Source organism: Chelonoidis abingdonii, chromosome 3 (assembly GCF_003597395.2).
Source record: "Chelonoidis abingdonii isolate Lonesome George chromosome 3, CheloAbing_2.0, whole genome shotgun sequence".
In the NCBI taxonomy this organism is placed as follows: Eukaryota; Metazoa; Chordata; order Testudines; family Testudinidae; genus Chelonoidis; species Chelonoidis abingdonii.
In genome coordinates, this window is record NC_133771.1 from 46,660,938 (window position 1) to 46,688,282 (window position 27,345).

Sequence of the window (27,345 nt, forward strand, 5' to 3'; positions counted from 1 at the left end):
TTTATGTATATATTTCTTCTACAAGGGTTACGGTGTATGATGAAATACTGTTTATGCACTTCAAAAAAGCAAAATTGTGTTTGAATCTGCATAGCTTTTATAGCTGAGTTAGTTCTAGCTGGTGAGAATCATAAAATAACAAAACTGCACATTACTGATAGGTGGTTTTGTTTGGTTGCTACTCTGTTCTATTGAATTTTCATCACCAAGCAGACAGTAATTAGTAAATAAATGTGACATTGTTATAGTTTCCTGCAGCTGTACCAACATGTGCTGTGATCCTGTTTGATCTCTCTATGTAGATTGGACTGGGTCAGTTGTCAGTCAGTACTTGGATAGGAGACCTTTGAGCAACACCTTTGGAGTCCACAGAGGTGGTACTGGTGGTATAGAGGCTTTTCTCTCTTCTTCTCTCTGAATAAGTTTTCACTGTTGAGAATGTGAGGGAGATTCTCAAACCTGAGCCATTCTTTTTGGGTGACAGATCTGAGGAACTGTCCCAAATTGAAGTGTCATTAGAGGAGGGTTTGGAACAAATTGATAAACTAAACAGTAATAAGTCTCCGCAACCTGATGGTATTCACTCAAGAGCTCTGAAGGAACTCAAATGTGAAATTGCAAGACTACTAACTGTCATCTGTAACCTATCATTTAAATCAGCTTCTGTACCAAATGACTGGAGGATAGCTAATGTGACACCAATTTTTAAAAAAGGCCAGAGGTGACACTGGCAATACAGGCCAGTAAGCATCACTTCAGTACCGGGCAAATTGGTTGAAACTATTGTAAAGAATAAAATTGTCAGATTCATGGATGAACATAATTTGTTGGGAATAGTCAACATGGTTTTTGTAAAGGGAAATCATGCCTCACCAATCTACTAGAATTCTTTGAGAGGGTCAACAAGCATGTGGACAAAGGAGATCCAGTGGATATAGTGTATTTAGATTTTCAGAAAGCTTTGACAAGGTCCCTCACCAAAGGCTCTTAAGCAAAATAGCAGTCCTGAGATAAGAGGAAGGTTCTCTCATGGATGGTAACTGATTAAAAGATAGGAAACGAAGGATAGGAATAATTGTCAATTTTCAGAATGGAGAAAGGTAAATAGTGGTGTCTCCCGGATCTGTACTAGGCCCAGTCCTTTAACATATTCATTACGATCTGGAAAAGGGGTAAACAGTGAGGTGACAAAATTTGCAGATGAAACAAAACTACTCAGATAGTTAAGTCCCAGGCAGACAGCGAAGAGCTACAAAGAATCTCACAAAACTGGGTGACTGGGCAACAAAATGGCAGATGAAATTAATGTTGATAAATGTAAAGTAATGCACACTGGAAAACATAATGCTAACTCTACATATACAATGATGGGGTTCTAAATTAGCTGTTGCCACTCAAGAAAGAGATCTTGGAGTGATTGTGGACAATTCTCTGAAATCATCACTCAATGTGCAGCGCAGTCAAAAAGTGAACAGAATGTTGAGAATCATAAGAAAGGGATAGATAATAAAACAGAAAATATCATATTTCCTCTATATAAATATGGTATGCCACACTTGAATACTGCACGCAGATGTGGTCACTCCATCCCAAAAATATATATATGGAATTAGAAAAGGTTCAGAAAGGGCAACAAAAATGATTAGGGGTATCGAACGGCTTCCGTATAAGACTGGGACTCTTCATCTTGGAAAAGAGGCAACTAAGGTGGGATATGATAGAGGTCTGTAAAATCATGAGTGGTATAGAAAAGTAAGTGAGGAAGTGTTATTTACTCCTTTTTAATACAAAAACAAGGAGCCACCAAATGAAATTAATGGTAGCAGGTTAAAACAAACACAAGAAAGTATTTTTTCAACGCAACGCACTGTCAGCCTCTGGAACTCCTTGCAGAGAGTGTTGTGAAGGCCAGTACTGCACGGGTTCAAGGGAGCTAGATTCATGGAAGATAGTTCATCAATGGCTATTAGCCAGAATGGGCAGGGATGGTGTCCTAGCCTCTGTTTGCCAGAAGCTGTATTAAGTGACATGGCATGGATCACTTGATGATAACCTGTCATTCATCCTTTGGGGCACCTGCCATTGGCCACTGTCAGGACAGGAACTGGGCTTGATGGACCTTTGATCTGACCCAGTATGGCCATTCTTATGGTCAGTATTAAATCAGTATCCCAACATATTGATAGGGGATGTGCCATTATTTAAGACATGATATCTTAGACAATTTTCTACCAATTTCTAACAGTTTGAGACTGAGGAGAACTGAGATCATTTATGCAAGTTTTGGATTCTTATTGACTGATCAAACATCAAATGTTCAAGATATGACAATGTCCCTCTAAGAGAGGTAGTGTGGCTATTTCTCTCAGAATTCTCTATTGGCCTTGACCAGCCAATACTGACAAAAGACTAGCCAACGGTGGCATACCACAGTGGTACAGAGCTCTTTGAAGGTATCTAATACTTCCACCTACTGAACTGAACACAATTCTGACAAGGTGGGTAGTGATTCTATATACATTTGACCGACAAATTATCCCAGATTTTTCAGAAAAATAGGAGCAGTGTCTCTCACGATGGTATATAAAATGTAAATAAACACCTTTAACTTAGGCATTCCATTTTGGAGAAGTATATTATTATATGCCATTTTTTAAGCTTCTGTTATAATTTAATTTTTGACTTTAGTTTTAGTACTGGTAAATCAGGTATTTAAAAGATCAGACAATGTAGGTTACTAACACATTTCTAGTTTTATCACTGATGTAGATTCTAAAACAAGGATGTTCGCACATTTTTCTCAGCTTTGTTTTCAGGTGGCTTCTAAACAGAAGCTAGTTGACAGAAGTGACTATGGCTCTGTGCAATGTATTGATTCTAGGAAAGAAAATGAAAGAAATGTTGCTCGGACAAAGGTCTTAGTACTGTGCTTGTTATAACTAAGTATTACCAATAAAACTAAGGACAGAAACTAATGCATAGGGCTTGTATTGTACTTACATCACTACAGGATAATGGTCTGGTTATTTGCCAATCTGCAATTTAACTCTATTTGGGAGGTTGCCTTTCTCATAATAGCTCTAAATCAAGCTGAAAGAGATTTTTTTATCTGGATTCTTAATGTTAATGTAAACTGTTAATATGGAAGAAAGGAAAAGAACAATAAAAAGATCCTTATTACTTTGATCAACTAGAACATGTTGAGACAAAAACAGTGATCACTTCCAATTAGGATGGGAACTATAATTTTCAAATTATATTTAATTGTGTTAAATGGTTTAATTGGATGAGATATATAAAATTACCTATACAGAACAGTATTATATTTAAAAGTACAATGCCATCTTCCCAGAAATACCCTTGATCCATTTCACACAGAAAGCATTCTGTTTCGTATGCCATTATAATTTTAGTAAGAGAATTGTTAATCACTTTCCATTTTTTATACTAATAGGACCTCATCAAAAGATATTACCTGTGTTTGGTTTAGAACTAGCCAAAATGAAATCAAGCTCTTTAAAGCCAACTTAAAGTGAATGAAAGAATTAGCCAGCAAAATGATCTTTCAGACATTTGCTCTGTGATGAATGATGCTTGTTTTTCTCCACTCTTTAATTAGAATGTTTCTGCATTTGCCAAAAAAAATGTTGGAATGCAGACAAAAACTGAAATTATAGGAACAGGACTTGATGTAAGAGCATATTTGTAAAGGAAACACAACTTGTTTGGTATTTTATTGAAACAGGAAGTTCAGAGCTCCAGGACATACAAGTACGACAAATTCTCAGGTGCTAGTTGAGTCATCTGTTGTTGGAAGTAGTCTCATAGTAGGTTTCCCCTTGATTTGCTTTGAATCTTCAGTTTAAAAGGGAAGGAAATTACATACAGATTCAGTTTTAGATTATGTATAAAATTCTCTGTCTGCTAGCAAGCCTGATTAAACAACTGAATAAAACAGGTGTCTGTCTATGTCATCCTGATATACGTATGTTTGTGAGTATGTCATGTTGGCACAAAAGCATTGTTTATGAATGAATATGTTCAGCTTTTAATGGATATAAATGATCTATTGCATCTACCTTTAAAAGTAATATTTAAAAAGAACAGTTAATAAAAATGTTATTTTTTTCCTCCCTTTATTCACCCTTTACCTGAATTATTATATACAGTTGTTCTTAATGTATGTACCAATCAGGCATAACTTTCAGCTCTTGCATTGTAGTAATAGATAAAATAGCCACTTTCATTTAATTTGGGACATATTTTATTTTTAATTTAGAATGATTTGTTCTACAATAGCAGACCTCAGTGGAAGATTTTACTTTTCCCCTTCCCTCAAAGCTCTGTACAACACTGTAAAAGCAGCAAAGAGTCCTGTGGCACCTTATAGACTAACAGACTTATTGGAGCATGAGCTTTCGTGGGTGAATACTCATGAAAGCTCGTGCTCCAATAAGTCTGTTAGTCTATAAGGTGCCACAGGACTCTTAGTCTGGATCTGTAAAAGCAGCAAACGCGCTACCCCTCTGATGTATAACACTGGTGTTCTACAAGTAAGAAGGGCTTTATTGAGCTCTCTTTAAATACCTCAATACAACTATTTTGCTTAGCCACAGAGGTCTATGCAGAGTGCTCTCTCCTTCCCTCAATCCACAGGCTGAATATGCTGCTTCTGCGGCACTCAGAGCAAATATAAATCTAGGAGCACAAAAGTGAGCATGGGAAGGGCCACTGCTTCCATCAGTAGTTAAGTTTTAAAAAGAACTTCCTTTCATGCTTCTGGAACTATTATCTCAGTGCTATCTAGTTACAAAAGGAAATGCCTTTTTTCAGTCCTCTAACCAGCCTGGACATTTGAATATAGATCCTCTCAGCCTACATATGAAGACAGAACAGCTACGTCTTGTAATGATAATTCCCCGACATATACAGAATTCACAATGGCTTCAGGGCTTGTCATGTTAGTAATTCTGAGTATCTTCCTGTGTAAAGGAGTCAACATAGCCCTCCATATCTCATTTGGTCTGTATAATATTGACCCTGAATTCCTGTTGTGTCCACCAAAATTCCCACTGAACTCAGTGGGAGTTTTGGGGTGGACAAGGACCGCAGCCATTTTAAAATAAGTAAATGGAAATTATATGTGGAACATCTTCTAATGAGAAATTAGTTAACTTGTATGTTCTTCGGGTCTATTCTTCTCTGAGTGACCCAGTCTGTTAGCTGTGAAAAACATCTCTAATAGGCTTGCGTGAAGCCCCATCTTATTTCTGTGTTTTAAAGTATTTTCTGCCTTTACTTATCCCTCACCTGACTCCAATATCCAGCTGTTCATAATTTATTGGCTTGGTACCTCTGCGGTCTTTAATCTCCATTTGCTTGTTTATGCCATTAACCACCTACGGAAAGGGCTTTCTGCTCTCACTAAAATGCATTAGCTGCAATGGAGCTTTAAGAAAGAACTTTGGATCTCTGTCCTGCATAGTCCTTAAAATATGAGAACACCTAGTCCACCTGACTAACAAAATACCCCAAAGGAAAAGTAAGGAAATGAGAAAGGAACCTAGAAAGGCGCACTCCTAGAGGGAAGAGTCAGCAACTGACACCGCAAGCTTCATCCAACAACTCTGAAATGCCACCAACACTATCATATAAGGACTGCTCAGTTCTCCATGTTTAGCCATATCATACCAGCTTACCTTTATATAAAAAAAAAGCAAAAGCTTTGCAGCTTTATTTCAAATGTAAAGCAACTTTTCCAATATATCTACAGAAAAATCTTAGTCTATTTACTGTAAATATATTTTATCTTGATCTGTGCCTTGTCCATGTCCTTATATGTTAGTCATGCACAATGACAGTCTTATCTAGAAGCCAAGCCTTTTTTTCCTGCAGCAAATCCTGCAAGAGTTAATACAGACATCATGTAACTTAAATGAACATTGCTCCACTTTTTGTTTAAAACTACAGGGAAACTCTTAGTTAAGCAGAAAATAAGTAATATCAATAATGCTGTCTCAGAATGCACAATATGCTCCAGTATCTTTTAAAGGTGAATGAAAACACTTAAAAAAATAAAAAATGTTTGAGATCCCAAAACAATAGTAGTTATATTTTAAAATGACAAATATTTTTGCAAAGAAAACATTTTGAAAATTGTTTCCTCCTTTTACTCTAAATACCTGCCAAGACCACTTCAGACTTCTGTTTTCCCTTCAGCATCTGATGTGATCACTGATAGTTAAAGTAGTGTGAAGAGTGCAGTTCCTTTGCTTTGCTTCAGGTTCCTGTAAGGTCACCAACTCTTTAACAGAAAGCACAGGAGTGTGAAGTAATCTTGGCAAACAAAAATGATTTCTGTTAACTGCTGTGTACCAAACCACAAGATGAGGGGTGGCAGTTTCTGAAATCAGAGACTTTGAAAATGATTGCTTTGAGACGAAAATCATTGGCCATAGACCATATCCTTTCTTTTTGGTTTTGTGTTTTGGGGTGGATTTTTTGGGATGTGGTTTTCTTTTGTTAAAACAAATCTTTTAAAGGGACACTGTCAACTGGAAATCTATTAAGTTTAAAAATGGGGTAAAAGTAGTTTCCGGTACTATGATTTGGCCCTAAGCCTCCCTACCAATGTCTGTGGTATTAGAACCTCTCTTGTCTATTTTTCCAGGATTTTCTCTCCTTTGCTGAATGAAAGGCCAACCAAAAGTGTGCTCAAAGCACATAGTAAGCAAACTGGAAAATACTACTTCTGTACTTCTTCATTTATAATCTCTAAGGGTTATAACAGTAGGTAGATAAACTTCAAACAGAAGAGCATTTTAAACTGCCTGTGAAGGAAGAGCTGCTACAGCAGCTATCATGGAATCCCTACCTTTTTGAAGTGACTGTCATTTAACACATTAATTAAAACGCATACAACTAAATGTTTTTCAAACAGAACCATGTTTTACTATGGCAGAGTGTGTGCTTGAAGCTCCAACCACTGCTGGGCAGGACTGAATGACTCCACACACTCCCTGTGTGCTATCTCCTGGGAGATTTCTCTCCCTTAATCAGTCGCAATAGTTTAAGTGGACACACTGAGAGAGATGGCATTAACCACAAATAAAATTTTCTGCCATGAAGTGATGGTCATAAAAACCTTGGACCAGAAATATTCATAGTAGTAGGGCCATCAGGAGCTCCTGGAAGGCAGGTAACTTATTGTGTCCTATATTTCCTATGTTACATTGTTGCAGTAAGGATCTATTCTTCAGAAGTCACATCCAGTTGAATGATATATCAGCTAATATACTTCAACAATTTTGCACTGTTAGTTTCAGAATGGCTTTAAAGACTTGCTATTAGCGCACATTTGCTCCAATTTTAGCTGGCCCCTCCGTTGGTACTTAGGGCAAGGAACACACCATTTTCAAAGTGGTTTCATTTTAGTGCAAGTGAAAAGAGAGTTGCATGATTAAAAGCTTTTTTCTTCATAAACTATTTTACAGAATTGGTGCATGATAATGACTTTTTTTTAGTGTTAATATGAGATCTCTGAGCTTTGCATTACAAAATTGTGTATCGGTACCAATTGTTGTTTCATCATAAGATAATGTATTGTGGTTTTAAAGTGCATCATTTCTTAGACAGAGGTGTTTTTACAATGTTAAAAAATATTGAGGGACTATTTTAAGCTGTCGTACTTAAATGGATATGTGTTAATCTATTTTACTATAACTGAAAAGAACAAAGCTAAACTTTTAAAAGTAATTTTGCTGATGCCTGATATTTTTTTTAAAAGCAGCGTCTTTTCTATTTGTTTCACTGCAGCATATCAAAAAAGATTGAAAAAAGTCAAGCCTAAGAAATTTGAAGAAAAAAGAACCTACTGTGTTCAAGCTTTGACATATTTCATGAAGCTGTTGAAAACTAAGGCATGAAAGCCAGATTTATGAGCTTTTTTAAAAGTTATTTGTAGATTCCCAAGACGATTGTGTTCCCATCACTTACTGTAGCCTTTAAAACTCAAACGATGCTTACAAAAATTCAAGTTTGGCACACGTTGCGGTACTGTTGGGCGTTCTTAATGGCATTCAGCTTCAGTTAAGGCGAGGGAAAGAATGTACTCTTGTCTTTGCTAAATAATCTTGGTTTGTTTTAGATAGAATAGAGAGACTAGCATATGTATATTTTTAGGATAATAAAACTAGGAGTTACTCTCAGTGTAAGATTACTTTTATGATGGGCGAATACAGCTGTTTGGGGAGAGCCTCTTTAGGGAGCATCTGTGTAACCCATCACATTTGCCAGGGTTTTCCTTTCAACAAGCTCACTGATTTTGTTATTACTGGAATAGGAAACCTTTTTCTCTATCAAAGTATTATTAATCTACACTTTGCCAGGTATAGCAAATCTGATGACAGCTCTGGATTTATCATTTACTGTTAAAGGCTGATGAAAGCATTCCCCCTGCCTCAGTCCCCAAAACAAATGTCATTCTTGGAACTTGCTGCAAAATATCCTGGCTTTTAAAATAATAATAATAATGTAGGGCTTCCCAAAACAACAAATTAAATAAAAACCTAAGTATTCAAATGATGACATAATTTTAATATATTTCTTTTCTGCAAATGTTGCTCCCTTTCCTAGTGACTTGATCTGTACAATGAATTCCAGAATTGTCCCTCTGTGTGTCAGTCTGAAGCCTAGAGTGACTGTTGAGTCAGTGTGAAACAGCTGAAAACAGCTGTAAGCAAGGTTGAGGGCTCTTTTTCTTCAAAATATCACCAAGTGGAATCATCATTGGGTTTCATGGTCTGTTATTGGCTGGGTTTTAAGTTCTCAGTCAATTTGACTTGATGAATTACACCCAGGCAGTGGGTAGCTACAGTAGTAAGGCATGTATCCATTCATGCAGAGTCCTAGACCATTGTGCTATCAAAAGTACCAATCACACCTTTACTGTACAGCTAATTTGCATGCAACAGTTCGACACTTTATATGAGGGAGACCGTACACATGGTGGATTACTTGGCCCCTTTCCCAAAGTTCTTCTAAACCATCTATACAACAACACAGTCACCATACACAGTAACCCCAAACACACACATCCCTTCACAGCGGCATATATCACTCATTCGATGCCTGCACAAATCTTCCAGGACTGTCCCTCTGTCTGTCTATCACTCTGAAGTCTAGAATGTCTGAATCATTATGAATTGATGGAAACAGCTACACGCATGGCTCAGAGCTCTGTTTGCTCAGAATGTCGCCTGGTTCAATCATCACTGGGCCCTGTGAGGACCAGATGTAATTTCATCATCCAAAGGAAGTTGGAATGTGATAGTTGATCAGGGAAGGTGGGAGTAACACCAATGTGGGGTAACAACATGGTGGTTGTGTTTCCAGCCAGGGGGCAGTCCTGTGCATAAACTTAGGGGAACATATACAAACAGCAACATTGCTCACTACAGCACAGCCCATGGAAACACAAGCCCCAGCCTACCTACAGGCATGGCTTACCACCACTCTATAGGATTTTCTGTTCAATAATACTCACTGCTTTATGTTGGGTTTGTGTGTTCACCTCTGTGGTGTTTTGTGAGTGTTTCCTGATATGTATATATGTGTTCAGTGAAAGGGTATATAGGCATGCTGATTTGAAGACCTGCCACAACTACTGAAATAATCTGATTCCAAGCCGTACAGAATTGAGTACAAGTGAAAACAGTTCCCATACGTCTGGTACGTGGTGGCATCCGTACCAGTACCACTCTAAGCTTTGACCCCACACAATTCCAAGAAAGAAAGCTATCCTCACTGGCCCCAGAGGGTATGTCTACACTGCAATTAGACACCTGCGGCTGGCCTGTGCCAGATGACTCAGACCAAGAGGCTGTTTAAATATGGTGTAGACATTTGGGCTGGAGCCTGAATCAGCTGTCACAGGCATCAAATTGCAGTGTAGACATATCCAGAGAACTAAACCAAGGAGAACCCTGAGGAAAAATCAATCAGATACTGAGCACAACCAGGCCCAACAGCCATGCCCATGCAACAGCACAGGCTTTCATCTACTAGTTCAGTGTTTTTCAAACTTTTTTTCTGGGGACCCAGTTGAAGAAAATTGTTGATGCTCGCAACCCAACAGAGCTGGGGATGAGGGGTTTGGGATGCGGGAGGGGCTCAGGGCTGGGGCAGAGGATTGAGGTGCAGGGGGGGAGGGCTGTGGGATGGGGCCAGGAATGAAGGGTTCAGGGTATGGAAGTGGGCTCTGGGCTGGGGCAGGGGGTTGGTATGCGAGAGGGGCTCAGGGCTCTGGGCAGGGAGTGCAGGCTCTGGAGCAGGGCAGGGATGAGGAGTTTGGAGTGCGGAGAGGCTCAGGGCTGGGGTAGGGGTTGGACCAGTTTGGGGGGCAGGAGGGGCTCTGGATTTGGGGGGGACTCAGGGCTGAGGCAGGGGGTTGGGATGCGGGCAGGGCTCTTGGTGCAGGCTTTGAGGTGGAGCTGGAAATGAGGGATTTAGGGTGCAGGAAGAGGTTCTAGGTTGCGGGGGGGCTCAGGGCTGGGGCAGGAGGTTGGGGCATGGACTTACTTCTGGCAGCTCCCAGTCAATGGCACAGCTGAGGTGCAGAGGCAGGCTTCCCAACTGTTCTGGCACCACGGACCGTGCTGTGCCTGAAGCGTCCAGCAGCAGGTCCAGCTTCTAGGCAGAGACGCACAAGCAACGCCTCCCTTTCCCCTGGCCAATGGGAGTGCGGAGCTGGTGCTCGGGATGGGGGCAGCATGCAGAGCCCTGTTGCCCCCCTGTCTAGAAGCCAGACCCACTGCTGGCCACTACCAGAGGGCAGTGCAGTGTCGGAACAGGTAGGCACTAGCCTGCCTTAGCTGGGCAGCACTGCCGAGGGGACTTTTAACGTCAGTTGGCAGTGCTGACCAGATGGACCCAGTGCCTTACATGCCGCAATGCAGTACTGGATCACAACCCAAACTTTGAAAAATGCTATACTAGTTGATATGTAACATTTAGCTGCGTGGTACACAGGTTCTTCTTAATAAGCTATGGCTCTATTTTAGTCTGTGGCGCGCATCTCTTAAAGGGCTGCCTCTTTCTTGTCAGATTGTAGTCAGCTTGTTAAATATTCTACATTTCAGTGTCCTGTGTTAAGGCAGATATGTTTATGGTGTTTCTCAGTTTTGTTTTGGGTCAATACATGTTTGTATCTCTTGGCAATGTCCTTCTTATATTTTTCTCTAACCAGATTTTGCCACTTACATTCAGCAGTACCTTACTACTCAAGCTGCTCCATTAAAATCAATGAGACTGCTCATGGAATATGGGAAAATTCAATAAGGGTATAATAACTGACATTGTATGAGCTGAGAGGATAGATTGTATGTGAAAGCCACATGGCAAAAATGGAAAATGATCACAAACAGAAGGGGGAATATATCCAATGAAGTAGTGTTCCCTATTGCTGTCATACAGGAGATTCACTGTGTGAGAACAAGGTTGTTATGCACAAAGGTTAATTAACTAAATTGAATTAAGACAGCCATATTTCTTATGGGTCAATCCCAGACTGGCTTTCTTTTCTGTACCTATATCTTTAGCTGTTATGGCTATGGCTGGCTAAACATTCTCTCACATCTGTCAGAGTTAACATCAGACTCACTGCCATGTGACAGTGCTTGTAAGGATATGTGTAGTAGTAATGAACTTTTGCATCCTTTAGTAAAGGTGTTTTGTTTTTTTGTTTTGTTTTGCTTGGACATTTGTGCTCTCAGAGCTTGGGATGGCAAAAAACCTAAAGCCGGCCCTACTGGGAGTGCTGGTAGCGTAGGGCCTAAGGAGAGAGTCCACAAAGCCAGACAATCCTTCTGATAGAGTGCCAATGCCTAAGATGATGGGGCCTCCAGGATTTCCAGGTTTATGGATCTTGGGTAGCAAATAGAATACCCCTGGTTGGGATTCTAGGCATGTGCCTGTACAGATCTGTTCCTGTACTTTTTCAGGGAGTTTTCTGAGCAGATGGTGTAGTTTCTTCTGGTAATCCTCACTGGGATCAGAGGATAATGGCCTGTAGAATGTGGAGTTAGAGAGCTGCCTAGCAGCCTCTTGTTCATATTGATGATGACAGCACCTCCTTTGTCAGCCTTTTTGATTATGGTGTCAGAGTTGTTTCTGAGGCTGTGGATGGCACTGTGTTCAGCATGGCTGAGGTTATGGGGCAAGTGTTGCTGCTTTTCCACAATTTCAACCTGTACATGTCAACGGAAGCAATCTATGTAGAAGTCCAGTCTGTTGTTTCGACCTTCAGGAAGAGAATTTTTTCGGAAGTTATGCACAAGTCAAATGGAATTATAATGAAACTTGCTATATCTTGCAGCCTTAAAGTTTTTGATGTAATGTATGTGCACTTGAAATACAGACCTTAGTTTTAAATCATATTGATCTATACTAGGGAAAAAAGATATGCGTTTGATAAGCCTAATTTCTTTTCTTTTTTAAAATAGCTGTCATATATTTATGTTATGCAGTACTTAAAAAATTGTTCTGGTTCAGTGGGAAAAAAGCAAATCTTAACATAAAGTAAGTAATTTTGTTCTGCTTTTTTCTGCAAAAATTTGCTCTGGAGGAAGAAGTGATCCAGACATCTTCAAGTATGATTTTGAATGTCTGCCAAACAGTGGATATGTTTGCCAAGTGTTTTTGTATAGTATTCCCATTAGGACTCCTCTGTCTTTTAGAGAATATATTATTGAAGTAAGCCTTACTTATCACTCTATGAGATTTGAGAGAAGTAAGGCTTGTCTATCAACAGATAGTGTAAAGAAACTTTATTAGTAAAATTGTCTTCATTCTAGTTTTCTTTCACCCTTCACCCTCCTTTGAGCCAGGAAACACTTCTGTATAAAACTACTGAGGGGAAAAAAGGGAAGTATTTTGGAGAAATTTCCAGTCTTTGCTGTGTATCAGTTGTCTTTATAACACATTTCACATTCCTCTTGATGTTGTCAACAGGAGAAATTGGCAGGTAATTTTTCTGCCTCAGATTTTCCAACAGGTGCCCAAACTTTTTCAGACCCCTTAATGCACACACATAGAATTGCCCGCACACAGTCTCCACTTGTGAATGCATGTTGGGATGTTGACATTCCTTTATCAGTCATACAAAAAGTGTGTTAGCATTTCTGTCATTTGAAATCTTGTGCTTCTGTAGTTTGACAAAATGGGAGCCCATACTTTAGCTGGACAGTACTGATAGTTTATAGAAAAGTATCAGTTCCAGTTAATATACTAGAATGTGGATATGATATTTTCAATAATTTGCACTAAATGTTAGACTGAGTTTTCTTCACAGAATGATAAGTACCTGCACCAGTAATAAAATTCCTTGATGTTAATAAAGGAAAAGTTGAGACAATTGTAGCTATTAGGGCAGACAAGCTGACCCAGGTAATTTTTGCTGAGCGTGGCTCTGATCATGCCTGCTGGACTATGCACTCATGTGCAACCCCATTAACTTCAACAGAATTCTCCTCAGGCAAAGAACAATGTCTGCATGGAACAACTGGTAAGCTTAGGGCAAATCCAGTTCTTAACCAGATCATATTAGTTATGAAGCACCTAATTTTAAAAATCCACTATTAAGTGCAGTATTCCAATATAGTTTTGAACTAAAATATTTACTGAATAACATCTTCAATTTTAAAACTGCTTATAATGTTAAATGACCTAATAACAAATTTCTAAAATAAATAAAGGACAAACAGGATGAAACCAACTCTAGGAGATAACAAAAGTTTGCGCTTTACTTTGTTACTATCTAAACAATGTCACTGTTTGGTTTGATCATTTTCATCCTTTATATTGACATTTAGAAAGATGAAAACCTATAGCATTTCTACTTGGACCTACCCAAGCTATTGTATAGTAATGCAGACTTCCTTCATCCCTGTAGGATGCTGCAGATTCTTCAAATCCTTCACTGCAGGGTAACTGTACTTTTTAGCTGTCTTCACTGCATTATACTATTTTGTCAGAAGCAGTCTGATACTTTATTTCACTTTCACGTTTGAGTACTCTTCATCTTCAAATGTGCCTGGGGTTCCACATATGTGTTTTCCTTTCAAATTTTTAGCAAGTGACAGACTACCTGAAAATGTGGAACAATGTAAGTGTAATGTTTCCTATGAATGCAATAAATTAGGCCCATACTCTTCTCTAGATGTTTCTGAAGAACTACGTCAGCAAATGCAAACACTAATGGCCCAATCCTCAGAGATACCGAACACTCTCAACTATATTGAATCCCACTGAAGTTGTAAACTCAGACCGTAAGATTTCACCAGCAATATTACCCAACTCCATTAAATGTGTACCATTTTTAGAACTATCTTTCTTGCTAAATTTGTAGCTTAATGGAGCATATTATTTTTGGTGCCTGACTTACCATAGTTTTATGCTGCTGTAAATCCATTGACTTCAGTGCCATTAAACCAGCATAAAACTGGTATAACAGAGTGGGGAATCAAACCTTCCCTCTTTAGTGGTCAGAGCCTGTTCTGGTTGAAGGAAATAGTCAATTTCTCATTACTTCACAAGCAACAAGATTTGGTCCTCAAATGTGTGCCATAAAAATATGTATCTCCTGTGAATGACAAGCATTATGGACAAAACTCTGCAGTCATAATTTTGAAAATGCGCACTCTACCTCTCAATTATCTAGCTATAAATCTGTATTAATAGTGGATTTTATTTGATGTTATACTTCAGAAGCTTGTTAAGTGGACTCAGCCTTTGTGACAGTAACCTACATTTAACGTTTCCTTTAGCTGAAGTTATTTAGGGCAGTATTTTTCCCTTAATCTTTGTGCAGAATTGCATGTTTACTACCACATTTCAGGCAGAGAGTAAGTACTTCAAATACAACACTGTTTTTCTTATAGGATGTGTATTAGCACTTGTGTAATTTATAGGAAGGGAGCAGTTTCACTGATGAATAATGTTCCAGTTACATCAAAAAAATGGTAACGTTAGGCATGTCCTTATATTTTTATTACCTGAATTTGGGAGGCCACTTTGGAGTATATTGTTGGAAAATCATGTGCATAATTCACAAAGACAAAAGGATTAATAACTGTAAAACAAATTGTGGTTTTAAAATATATTTTTCTTTAACCTAAATGTGCTTTATACCAAGTGCATTTTTAATTAAATTCTGGTATCTATTGTACTGTACCTTATAAAGACTTAAAATAACTTGATATTTCATGTTACTTTCGACAGAATGCTAATAAACTGTATATATCAGGTATCTGGCTGTTTGCTACTAACACTCCTGTGCCATCTATTCCTTTTCTCATGCTTGACCTTATTCTCCCAAAATCAAAAAGGAGGCTGAAGGAGGATAGAAAAAGATAGAGATGCAGGTTGCTATATACATTTTGAGGGGTCTTATTCCAACCTCACACTGGTGCAAATCAGAAGTAATTCCACTGATGTCAATATTTGCATCAGTGTCAGCAAGATCAGAATCAGCCCTATGACTTTTTTGTTTTGCAACCCTCACTCATCTCCTCCTCAACCTGATCATTTACCTTCTTTTGCTCTGTTATGACTTGGGCTCCAATCCTACAAATACAGTAGAACCTCCAAGTTACAAACATCAGAGTTATTAACTGATTGGTCAACCACACACACCTCACTTGGAACCAGAAGTACATATTTTTCTTCTGCCTAGTAAAGTTTCAAAGCTGTATTAAGTCAATGTTCAGTTGTAAACTTTGAAAAAAATGTTATGGTTGTTCTTTCAAGAGTTACAAACATTCCAGAGTTATGAACAACCTCTATTTCTGAGATGTTTGTAACTCTGATGTTCAGCTGTAGGTGAATCTGGCCTTTTCCTGAGTCTCACTGAAGGATCAAGGTCTTGGATTGGAAGTACTTTTGTCCAGGGACCTGTTTTCATACAGTCTCATAAAGTTCCAGGCACAACTGTAGCACTTGATACTAAAAATGATAGTGTTTATGCGGGTGTCTAGTGTGTGTCTGTTCAGAAAGAGGAAGTTAAATGTAACAGCTGAAGCAAAAATCCCAATCCTGCATATGTGCAATATATTTCAATACATCATATGTTACCTATTTGCCGCTATTGTTAATATTATTTGTAACATGCAACCCACAGTCTGAAGCATTAAAAATGTGAGACATGAAAAATGGAGGACAGTTGATCAGTTGTTGTTGTAATGAAGAAATGCTGCATTACAACATTATAAATTCTCAATACCTTTAATTTTCTCTCAGTGTAATAATCTTTTTGAAACCTGCAGTTCAAAGGAGCTTAAAAGTTAATAAATTATATTATTCATGATTTATAACAGTGCTAGACAGTGTAAGGGAGGTGCTATTGCCTGTTCATCTGTCTGATGAAAGAACTAAGCTAATATCTAAATCCTGAATAATGACTATAGTCAGTGGGACTCTCTTCTCAGAGCCACCTGATAGGAATATAATTAGACAGGAGAATTAGCCTCAGTGTTTGATATCATAGCAGGTGCTGATCATGCCTGTTATAGTTACAGTTATGAAATAGTTTCCATAATAACTGTTTGCACAAATGCTATTTGTGGAAATACTCACTTCTTTGGGCTGAATTTTTCCCAGTTTTGGTCTCTGATTAGGATTGAAATTAGAAAGATTTTGCTCAAGTTTTAAAAATAAAAGGGTGTGCAGCAGTCCTAGAGTGCTGCAAACTCTTTGATGTTACAAAGGGTAATTCAGTTTGAAGAGGTGGATTGTGCCATTCAATCTCTAGTCCAAGTGGGGGGTGGTCAAATGGCTTCCAGATTGTGCAATGTTTTCTCTTCCAAAACTGGCTGCCCTCACTCCTCTATGCATAGACTGGCTTTGAAAGCAATGCTAGCCCTGCAGAGTCCTTGTGCTGTCTGAATACAGGGGTTTCAGTTATTTCTAGCCTCTGGATGAAGAGAGCAAGGAGTTTCTCTCCTTGTTGTACACCGGAGCAGGATCCAAGCTGCACTTAAAATTACAAGCAGCAGGAAAAGCAAAATCTAAGGTCCAAACAGAAACTTTATTTTGGTCATACTGCACAATGTACAATATGCTGTTCCTATTATTCCAGTCAATATATAGATACATTATTCTGGGATTTTCAAAAGAGGCTAACGTGGGTAGGTGCTATCTCAAAGGGATTTCAGCTTTTTAACGCCTTTAAAAATCCCAACATTAGCATTTATAACATAAACATATATGCCAAACCACATGAATTGTACAACACAGCTTGACCTAATGTTGCTACTGGAATCATAATGTTTGCATTCCAGACTCTTTGTGATTAGCTGTGCAAATTTTTAACATAACATTCCTGCAATTTTTGCCTTTAATATTAATTTAACCCAAGTGTATTTCCAGTAGTAGGACCCACTGTACAAATAAAAACAACTTTTCATTATGCGTCACTTCAACAATAAATGTGCTCATGGAAAATGTTTGAAGAAGTGGGAATACAGCAGGTCTTTTAAAATCATGTCCTGTAAAATGTGTGAAACAGCAGGATTACAATCGAGTTACATTATATGTCTTCCATCTAAGAAACTCATGTCCTGTTGGGTTTTTAACATAAACAGAGCTTGTCAATCCTAATCAGTTTCATCTTGAAACCGTAGAGCTCCAGGCTAACAAAAGCAGCATGGCAAGTTGAGCACAAAGGTCCCTTGGAATCAAGTCTGATTGTTAATTTTAAATAAACTAACACTAAATTAATGTCTTTTGGTGATTATTTTTTCTCCTTTCAGATGTAGCTGATTTGTCTAAATAAGCAACTCAGGAGATTAGTAGATGTTCTCAATTCTCTCTGATGGAAGAAAAAGGCTATTTGAGCCACCAAAGATAGGATCATGTTTATCATGAGTCTCTGTTTCTGGGTTGTTTTCATTAGAGTATAGTGTATAATTTGTTAAACTTCTTACCTGAATGGTTTTTAGCTGAAGCATTTTTATGTTTGTTTGGTGATTACACATTTTGAAGTAACTGGTAATTCATGAAAGTGAATGAGTGCAATCGTAGGAATATCAGAATCCTGCCTTTAATTTGCACATCAGAGATTGCAAAGTGTATTATGGCCTTAAGTGTGTACTCATTGAAGTCAGTTGGGAAAGCTCTCTTTGACTTAGTAATGCATAGGTTGTTTGAACACTATACATTCACATAAGAATAAATAGCTACAACAGATTTCTGACTGCATTTTAGCCCTTTCGGCCTGCCTTAACTATATCAGCTTCTGGCTTCTCTAAAATATCCTGCAAGTCAGCTTATAGAAAATTAACTGTTTGTAGTTTCAGAAGAGCAGCCAAAGATTCATGAGCATAAAACGTTGTACCCTCATTTCTGGAGATACCACTTCTCAATAGGACTGACTTCTCTGAAGAATGATATAGATGGAGATTGTGCAACTACTGCCTGTGCTATCTCAGCTTGGGCTTTGTTTTTCTTTGTTCATCTGGCACTGATCACCAGCTAAGAAATTTCTTTTTTTAAAGATAATAAACCTGCTTTGTAATTTTATCTGAGGATCTGAAAGCTCTTTACAAACATCAATTAATATCTTCACAAACCCTTGTAAATTGGGTGAGCATTTTTATCTTGACGCCATAGATTTGTAAACTAAAGCACAAAGATCTTAAGTGCCCAAAGTGTCAGTGTCAAAGTCAGGAGTCCACTGTTCAGATCATTTCCCTATTTTTCACATTGGTGAAAAAATTTCCAGCATCAAACAACATCTCAGCTACTCTTGTGCCCAAACTTTTATTTTTGCCTTCATCTCCTCTTGTACTGCCAATTGTAGCTCTTCTTGTTTATTACCTAAGAGCCAGTTCACCAAGCTTCAACAAGGAAAACAGGGACAAAAAATATCAGATAGGTTTGGCATGTCGAGTTATCAGTTTGTGCATTTATTATATATGTTGTTAAACCTGAACTAGGCTGAAGAGGTGCTGCTGGCTTGAGGAAGATTATTTCATTGAACTAGTCAACAAGGAGATCTGCCTTCTCACTGATCAAGTGGTATGTAGCACAGTGTCCTCCTGGAACATGGGTAGGCAACCTGTGGCACGTGTGCCCCAAAGGCAGCACATGAGCTGATTTTTCAGTGGCACTCACATTGCCTGGGTCCTCGCCACCAGTCCGAGGGGTTCTGCATTTTAATTTAATTTTAAGTGAAGTTTTAAACATTTTAAAAAACATATTTACTTTACATACAACAATAGTTTAGTTATATATTATAGACTTATAGAAAGATCTTCTAAAAACATTAAAATATATGACTGGCACGCAAAACCTTAAATCAGAGTGAATAAATGAAAACTCGGCACACCACTTCTGAAAGGTTGCCGACCCCTGAACTAGAACCTATACTTACACTGGAAACCTAAATAACAGCTGTTGTGGTGGTTTTTTAAAAAAATGCCGCCTTCTTCCTGTGGCTGGCCATGAGACTTTCTTTACGTAATCGTGGCAGAGAGACTTAGATGTGATGTTCCATGTATTTGTGACCTCCAGATTTGATTGCTGTATTGTACTGTACCGGGAAGTGAAATCACAGACACTGAAAAGACCTTAATTGGTGCAACATACATCTGTCATCTTTATGAACATCATTTTGAACACCTGCCCTAATGTTCAAGTCATTATGTACTGCAATTGGCTTATTAAAAAAAAACCCTTTTATTTTAATGGTTTGATTATTTCAGCTCTAGATAGTTTAGGGGTAATGGTTAGGCTTTAGTACTTGCAGTAGCAACCTGACCAGAATAGTTCTGAACTTCATAATTGAGCTAAAGGAAATGGTTTTTCATTCCACAGTACTCTCTGCCCTTTCTAGAGTAGTGTTTCTCAACCAGGGGTCCAGGGCCCACGGCCCACTGGGGGGCTGCAAGCAGGTTACAGGGGTCCTCCAAGCATGGCCAGCGTTAGACTTGCTGAGGCACAGGGCAGAAAGCTGAAGCCTTACCACATGGGGCTGAAGCCTGGAGACCTGAGCCCCGCTACCCGGGGCTGAAGCCGAAGCCTGAGCAACTTAGCTGTGCAGGATCCCCTGTGGCATATGGCCCCAGGCAATTGCCCTGTTTTCTACCCCCTAATGTCAGCCCTGGCTTTTATATGCAGAAAACCTGTTGTTGTGGTATAGGTGGGTCATGGAGTTTTTATAGCATGTTGCGGGGGTGGAGGGTGGCGCTCAGAAGGAAAAAGGTTCTAGAGTATACCAAACCTACCTGGTAAGAAATTTCTAGACACTCCTCATGTATATCAATCAGCCTTTTTTTTTTGTTTGGTTTAATTTTAAGTACACAACCACATTAATAGTGTTAAAGACTGCACAGTATTTGTAAAGGACTTCCCTTCTCTCTTTCTATGTTATGAATGGAAAAGTCTTTAAAGGTGGAAAGAGTTTGCATGCAAGAGGTACAGTGTGTAATAGTCCCATTACATATACACATATATCATTAATCTTAAATCTGGATTTAGTTGTTTTAAGTAATCTTCTGTCCGTTCATTCTCTGTATTCTTGGCCCAGTCTGATCCTAGACTGAACAGACTTCTCTGGTATTCTTTACCATAATTCCAGCATTTCTTCTGCTTAATCCTCCACACATGATGGGGAGGCAGGCCACAAAGGGGTCTTTACCCTTACCATGGCATATTTTCCCTGATTCCATGTTCTGGTTGCCTAGGTTTTTTTCACTTCATTATAACTACCAAACCTTCTAAGCAAATATAGACAGTGGCCCTGCAGGGAAAATAGTGTTTTTGTTTTTTCCCTGGGTTCAGGACTACATTTCTTTTCCTTGAAATATGTTGGGCTCTTTCAGCTGTGCAGCTGGTTCCAGCTTCTTCCAACAATACAAATCTATGATGTTTTGAATATGACCCTTACACTTAGTCATCTGCATTTTCTCAACCCAAATTGCATGTGTATGATTGTGACTAAGGATGCTCAGCACCAACTTCTATCAAGATTCATTAACATACCATATCTTACTTTCCTAAGGCCCAGTTTACACTGGAGTTGTTAGCAGTTGTGTAACTACACTTATATAGTTGCCGCCGGTAAACCTGAGTGTAAGCTGCACCCGCACAAGCTGTGGTTTACAGCAGCAGAATGCATCTCGATACCAAGGGTGAAATCTTGTCACTTTTTAAGTCAGTGTGTTTTGCCATTGATTTCAATGGAGCCGAGATTAGGCATTTACACACGTGCATGGTTACATCAGTGCTAAAGCCCCTAGTGCAGACAAGGCCTATTTTTAAAGGTTTCCCTTAATGCCTCTTACAACTGGCTCAAAGTAAAATACAGGATTACGTTTATCATGTGTTGGTCTTACTGGTCAAAGCCTTTCAGTGGCTTGGACCTGGGCTGTCTCAAAATACTTCATGACCAAAATTTACTCTGCTCCCTTGGAACAATGATCTGTCTATAATCAGAAGCAGGAGATAGAGGTTTTTCAGCATCTTGCCCACACTTGTGGAATTACTTCCTAAAAGCCTAAAAGTGTCCACCATTCTCACTGCATTCAGAGAGAAACACAAAACCCTTCTCATTTACTTAACTTCTTTATTAAAAATTACTGTGAAAATACTATTAAACAAATTCCCTCAACCTGCGCTGCAGAAAGGGAGGGAGAGAACCAAAGGTAGAGCTTATCTGTAAACTAGCGGCTGGATTTATATACTTCTAAGGTATTCAAATACCATGTTAGAGTGAGCATTGAATAAATACCTGGCTAGATTATGGAAATCAAATAAGTGGCACATAGATATTTTGGCTTTTATATCAAGCCAAAAAAGTCATAATTAAAAAAATAAATATCTAGTGATTGTTAGCTAATCATGGTATAACTTACTCAAGAGTTTACTTGGGAATGTAAAGAGTTGTTTTCATATCCTGTAATTCTTTTCCTAAGTGCAAAGACTAGCTTCACTTGCAGCTTATAAATGAAATTGAAACATGTTAATTCTTAATTTCCTTGTTTCCTTAAAAACAGATCTGCAGACTTCAACGCCACCTGTCATCAGGAAAATATCAGCAGGACCTCTTTTCAAGTCAGCCTGTAATGTTTATATCTCTTGCCAGTCAACCGCCATGTGACAAGCTAAGTGAACTTGTACAATTGTGTGGAGGAAAAATATGTAAAACCCTGCGTCAGGCCAAAATCTATATTGGAGAATATTTGGGAAAGAAGCAACCTGAAATAAAATATTTATCAGAAAAATGGATACTAGGTAAGAGAGATAATTTCAGCTCAATATAAGATTATGAAATGTGCTTTCAAATGTGCTAAGAGTTTTTCTACCCAGTGTGTTAATATGCCCTACGGGGGATGTGATTTCAAAAGCACACTAATGTTTTGTACATTAATTGGTCCTTGTAGACTTGCTGGTGTGTACTAAAAGTTCCCTACTGTGCTTTAGTATAGTACACTTGGTCTGTGTAAACCTATTGGGCCTTAACATAGTGCTGTGCACTACATACAAGAGCGTTAGGGAATCTTTAGTATGTACCAGCAGGGTTTACACAGACCAAATAATGCACAACTGAATTTTAGAAATTGCATCCTGATATTGAGCATTGCTGCTCTATATAAACAAGCCCAAAGTATGGGCAGAAGATTACGAGAGGGAGAGTATGGAGAGAAGAGAATGGAACAGACTGTGCTACAGTTGTTACCCTTTAGGAAGACCTGACTACATGCTGTCAGGGACTTTCTGGTAAAATTAGGGCTAGGCTGTGTTGATCTTAGGACCCACCTTTATGAATTGGACCTAGCACAGCGTTGTACAAATTTCTTCAAATTGTGCCCTCCATATTTCATGGGAGTTGTTTCATTTAAATGTGATACTAGTCTAATTAAAATAGGTTATGAGAAAACACTTAGGAACCACTTTCTTGAAATATCTGGTGGAAAAAAATTGTCTTTCAAGATTATAAAAATGTGTGGGGAATATGCTCAACTAGTGCAGATTCATAGCTCTGTTGACTTCAATAGGCTTTGACATTTTGCACCAGCTGAGTATCTGCCTTATAGTATATAATATGTAATTTAATATGCATGTCTGAAATGTTCTTTGCTACACTATCGCTCTGCTTGAAGAAAATTTCTTGCTAAAATCTGTGGGTGCTGAGTTCCTGGGAGTTGCTTGTTCTGTGATTTTTCCTAAGACACCATAGAAATTAGTTTTAAGCTTGACGTTCTTGCAGTAAATTGAGTGTACATTTGCAATATCCCCACAGAAGAAAACTTTTGGTGATCTACTTGAGATTCACAGTCCTGAGAGTATTTATCTTTTAAATTAGTTCCATATCTTCTCTTCCTAAAAAGAATCTTTTTGCATAATACAACACAAGAAAATAAGATATTTGCATTTTGAATAACAGTCTTAATAAGCTAGCTTTACTTTCTGCTTTACAGCAGATACTAAAGCTTTCAGATACTATTTGTTAAATAAATCAGTCTGATCATAATGTTGCAAAGTCTGAGTGAGAACACTGCTGAAGGACGAAACAGAAAACCTGGGTTGTAAGGGAGAAAACATTTGTCAAAACAAAAGTATATTTCATACTTTATAAAACATAAAATTATTAAAGAGTTGAAAGACAAGGGAGTTTCGATTTAGATTGATCTGCAATGTGAAAGTCACTCTCTAAAGTCATAACAGAATTAAAGTACAGCTGTGTCAAAAAAAGGAAAGATAAGACGAGACAACATTGTAGGGCATGAGAAGAAGACTGGAACTGTGATGTAGTAAATTAAACAATACATTTGGACATATTAGTATTTCAAGCATAACTTTCAGATGGACAGAAATAATAATCCAGACTGACACTCTAACATCCATTTAACAATGTATGCATAACCAATGAGTGTGGAGAGTAATATTTGTGTTGTTTTCGCATTGTTCCATAATTTTAGTCCAGAGATCCACTTTTTCTCCTGTGCCTTTTTGAAGTAGTTCAGTCGGCTACTATATTAAATTCTGATGGGGAAATTAATACAATAGTCCTTGCCCTAACAATAAAGCCTCATCATGATTTCCTTATAATTACATTCTTCCATTTTAAACATCTGACTTCTGTTGATTTTTTAATTGTTTCACCTTCCAGACAATTTTTAATAAAAGATCAGCATTGGCACAAGATCCTTAAAATATAGAGAGACCAGGGGCTTTGGAGGTGAGGTTTCCTCTACCTGACTGCCAGAAATCGTAATTAAAGTAAAAATATGCACAAGTACTTGAAGTGTTAGGTACATGATCCATTGGCACCATGGAAGGATGGTGAGCCAGGCCTCAGCCTTAGACCATCAGCATCTGGAGAGAGTGCAGTGCACTAGCACCTCTCACTGGGTGAACCTACACCTCTAAGAAGGGTGTTTGGCACATCAGTGCTTTTGCAGCTTTAGTTCATCTCTAAAAATATTTCATATACATATACTTCTGAATTATATGTATATTTTCCATGGTGCATGGTATAGCCTATCCTGCGAGATTCTTAAGGTCCAAAATTGAGGATCCCAATTCTTCCATAGAACCTTAGGGGGACAGTGAAACCAAGCTCAAAGCAGAAACTCTCCGAGGCCAGTTGTCCATTTATATTGTAAATTCCTTGAGGCACGGACTTATACAGCACCAACCCAAGCTGTCAGCATGTAAAAAATAAATGAGCTCAAAAAAAAGTTTTGTTCATTTAATTGATCTCCTTTCCAATGCAGAAAGAAAATCAAGCTGTTAAAAGAATGCTTGGTAATGACTGTGTATGAAACAGTTCATTTACGACCCTCAGTAGGAAAAGGTACAACTACATGGGGATAAAATATCCATGGCACAGCCACGGCTGGTCCAGTCGGCTAATTTTGGCTCGTGAAGCATGGGCTGTGGGGCTAAAAATCACTGTGTGGATGTTAGGACTCAGGCTGGAGCCTGAGCTCTTAGACCCTCCACCCTTGCAGGGTCCCAGAGACTGGGCCAGCACAAGCCTGAATGTCCACACTGTGATTTTTCAGCCCTGGAGCCTGAGTCCAGTGAACCCAAATCAACTGACCTGAACCAGCTGTGGGTTTTTTATCCCTGTATAAACATACCCTAAGTGTTGTGCTCTGTATGTTATGTTAAGCTGTGGGAGTGTTCTATGTAATGCCTTGCTTGCCTTTCATTAGTTGCATATTATCCCTTCGTATCCTGCTGTGAGAGTTGTGTGGGTGGAGCTCTTTGAAAACCGGAAGCTGGAATTAGCTGCCACTTAAAACATTCCCTTTTATCTTGCTAGGGATGTTGAATTAATCTGTTATAATTAGGCGTGAAGGATTAGATTTTTGTCAGTAAATGTTGGTAAATGTAGATTTCACTGTAACACACACACAAACCAAAGTAAAAATACTGATAGGCAAAGTAAAAAACTGCTGCTTGAGAACTTAGAGTTTAATTTAAGGATATTTCCTTTATATATTTTGACAACGGTGTTTTAACAGCTATAAAACTTTTAACTTTTTGAATCTCAACATCTACTGTCATTAGATGATTGTCTGATCCCCTATAATCTCCCACAACTATGAAAAATTAAATTAAAAAAAACAGAATAAAGTTTAGAACCCAAAACTCTGGGAACTGAAAAATTCAAATTGATAATCAAAAAATGCTTAAAATGAACATTGATATAGTCTGTCAAATTTATTTTTAAAAAAATTGAATTCTGCCATGTCTAGCTGTAATGAAGGAGTTACTCTCCTAGTTCACCTCTTTGTAGTGCTTTAGAGTTGGGCCTGAACCCAATCTCTGAATCCAAACGCTACTGAAATTTGCAGGAGGGGCTGTCAACATCCAAATTAGGCTCTCAGTTTTGCAAAAGGGCCATATCTTTATAATGGGCTGACCCAAAATCTCATATCAATTAATCCAATCCTAAATCAATTCCAATAGATGCAAGTTTTTTAGGTATACACTTAGGTTTGTACATCCACACCTAGAATATTTAAAGTGTCCATGCAGGTATGTGTGCCTATAAATTGTGAGTGTACGTACATACCCAAAAAGAAGTGGAGGCTGAGTACAGACCTGTTTGAAAATGTGTCCCTTCCAATCTAATATTGAAAGTGTGTGGGATATCAGATTTGTACAACTACAACTCCAGTCAAATGGCTAGACATATATTACTCAGGGATTTATCCAATTTTGATGCTCTTATTGAAAACAGAATGTATCCCTAGTTTATGTAATCTAGTTAGTTTCTGGTTATATACATTCTGCTTTCCACACCTAATGTCAGCTGTTCACTACTGAATAAATTAGTCCTACAATCAATCACATATTTGATACCTGAGAGAGAGACAATGAAATACATTTTTTTTAAAAAAGCAGATTGGAGGTGTGTGCAGTGTATATATTATACCACTAGTATATATCTTTATGGTCCTTCTTACTCCCTATATTTTCAGCTCCTCAAAGGTACTTTATACCAAAAATTCAATCTGCTGAGTGGATTATTTTGTTAGTAGTGTATATTGTGTTATACAAAGCATATATTTCCTTTTTAAGAAGAAGCTATTTGCTATGTATTCATCCTAATATGCTAATATATAACATATTTCTTATTGATTTCCTGTAGATTCAGTCACTCAGCATAGGATATGTCCTCTGGAAAACTACATGTTCCAGCATTGAGTGAACTCAAAACCCTCCTTATGGTTGTGAGGAAATTAGTAAAGGTGTCCCGTTTTCGATTAAATAAGAAGCTGAACCAACAGTGAATACAAGATTTTACAAAGAGACAGTAATGGATTTTTAAATACAGCCAAAAGTTTGGTATAGTGTGATGAGTCTCATCTAAATGTCTGTCTAATGAAATCCTTTGATTAGCCTTTTGTATTAAGGTATTTGCCCAATAAAAATCCTTTTGCTTTGTATTTATTTGTACACTATGCAAGTCTTTGGGCCTAATTCTGGTCTCATGTACAAGCATTATACACTGGAGGCAACATTATCAAAAGCACCTAAGTGACTTAGGCTCCCAGGTCTCCTTTTGGACTTAAGAGCCTGTCATTTAGGTGCTTTTGAAAGATTACCTTGGTGTAAAAATTCCAAACATAAACACAAATGAATCTGAACACAATTTTTAAGTGGGCACAGGGTTATGTCTAATTTTCTTTTAGAACTTAGTATGTAGTATATATTTAGATATAATTATACAACTTCATATTGATGGGATGACATATGAGCACCAATATAATTTCACTGCAGCATATAGCATGCCTTTCAACCCCAGTCCTCCCCTCAGAGAATTGTTAAACT

At 38.2% G+C, this 27,345-nt stretch overlaps 1 protein-coding gene across 5 annotated transcripts in view; it reads left to right on the forward strand.

Moving 5' to 3' along the window:
- Positions 1-26,928, forward strand: part of MCPH1 (microcephalin 1) — a 228,769-nt gene extending 201,841 nt beyond the window's left edge. For 2 of the 5 annotated variants that reach the window (XM_032772630.2, XM_032772623.2), the window contains 2 exons: positions 22,050-22,287; positions 26,663-26,928. In XM_032772630.2, the coding sequence (XP_032628521.1) occupies positions 22,050-22,287; positions 26,663-26,718 (294 nt within the window). In that variant the 3' untranslated portion in view covers positions 26,719-26,928. Of the gene's footprint in view, positions 1-6,670; positions 6,727-22,049; positions 22,288-26,662 lie in introns of those variants that run through there. The other 3 variants (XM_075063715.1, XM_075063714.1, XM_075063716.1) reach the window with 3 other exon arrangements.
- The last annotated feature ends 417 nt before the right edge of the window (positions 26,929-27,345 follow it).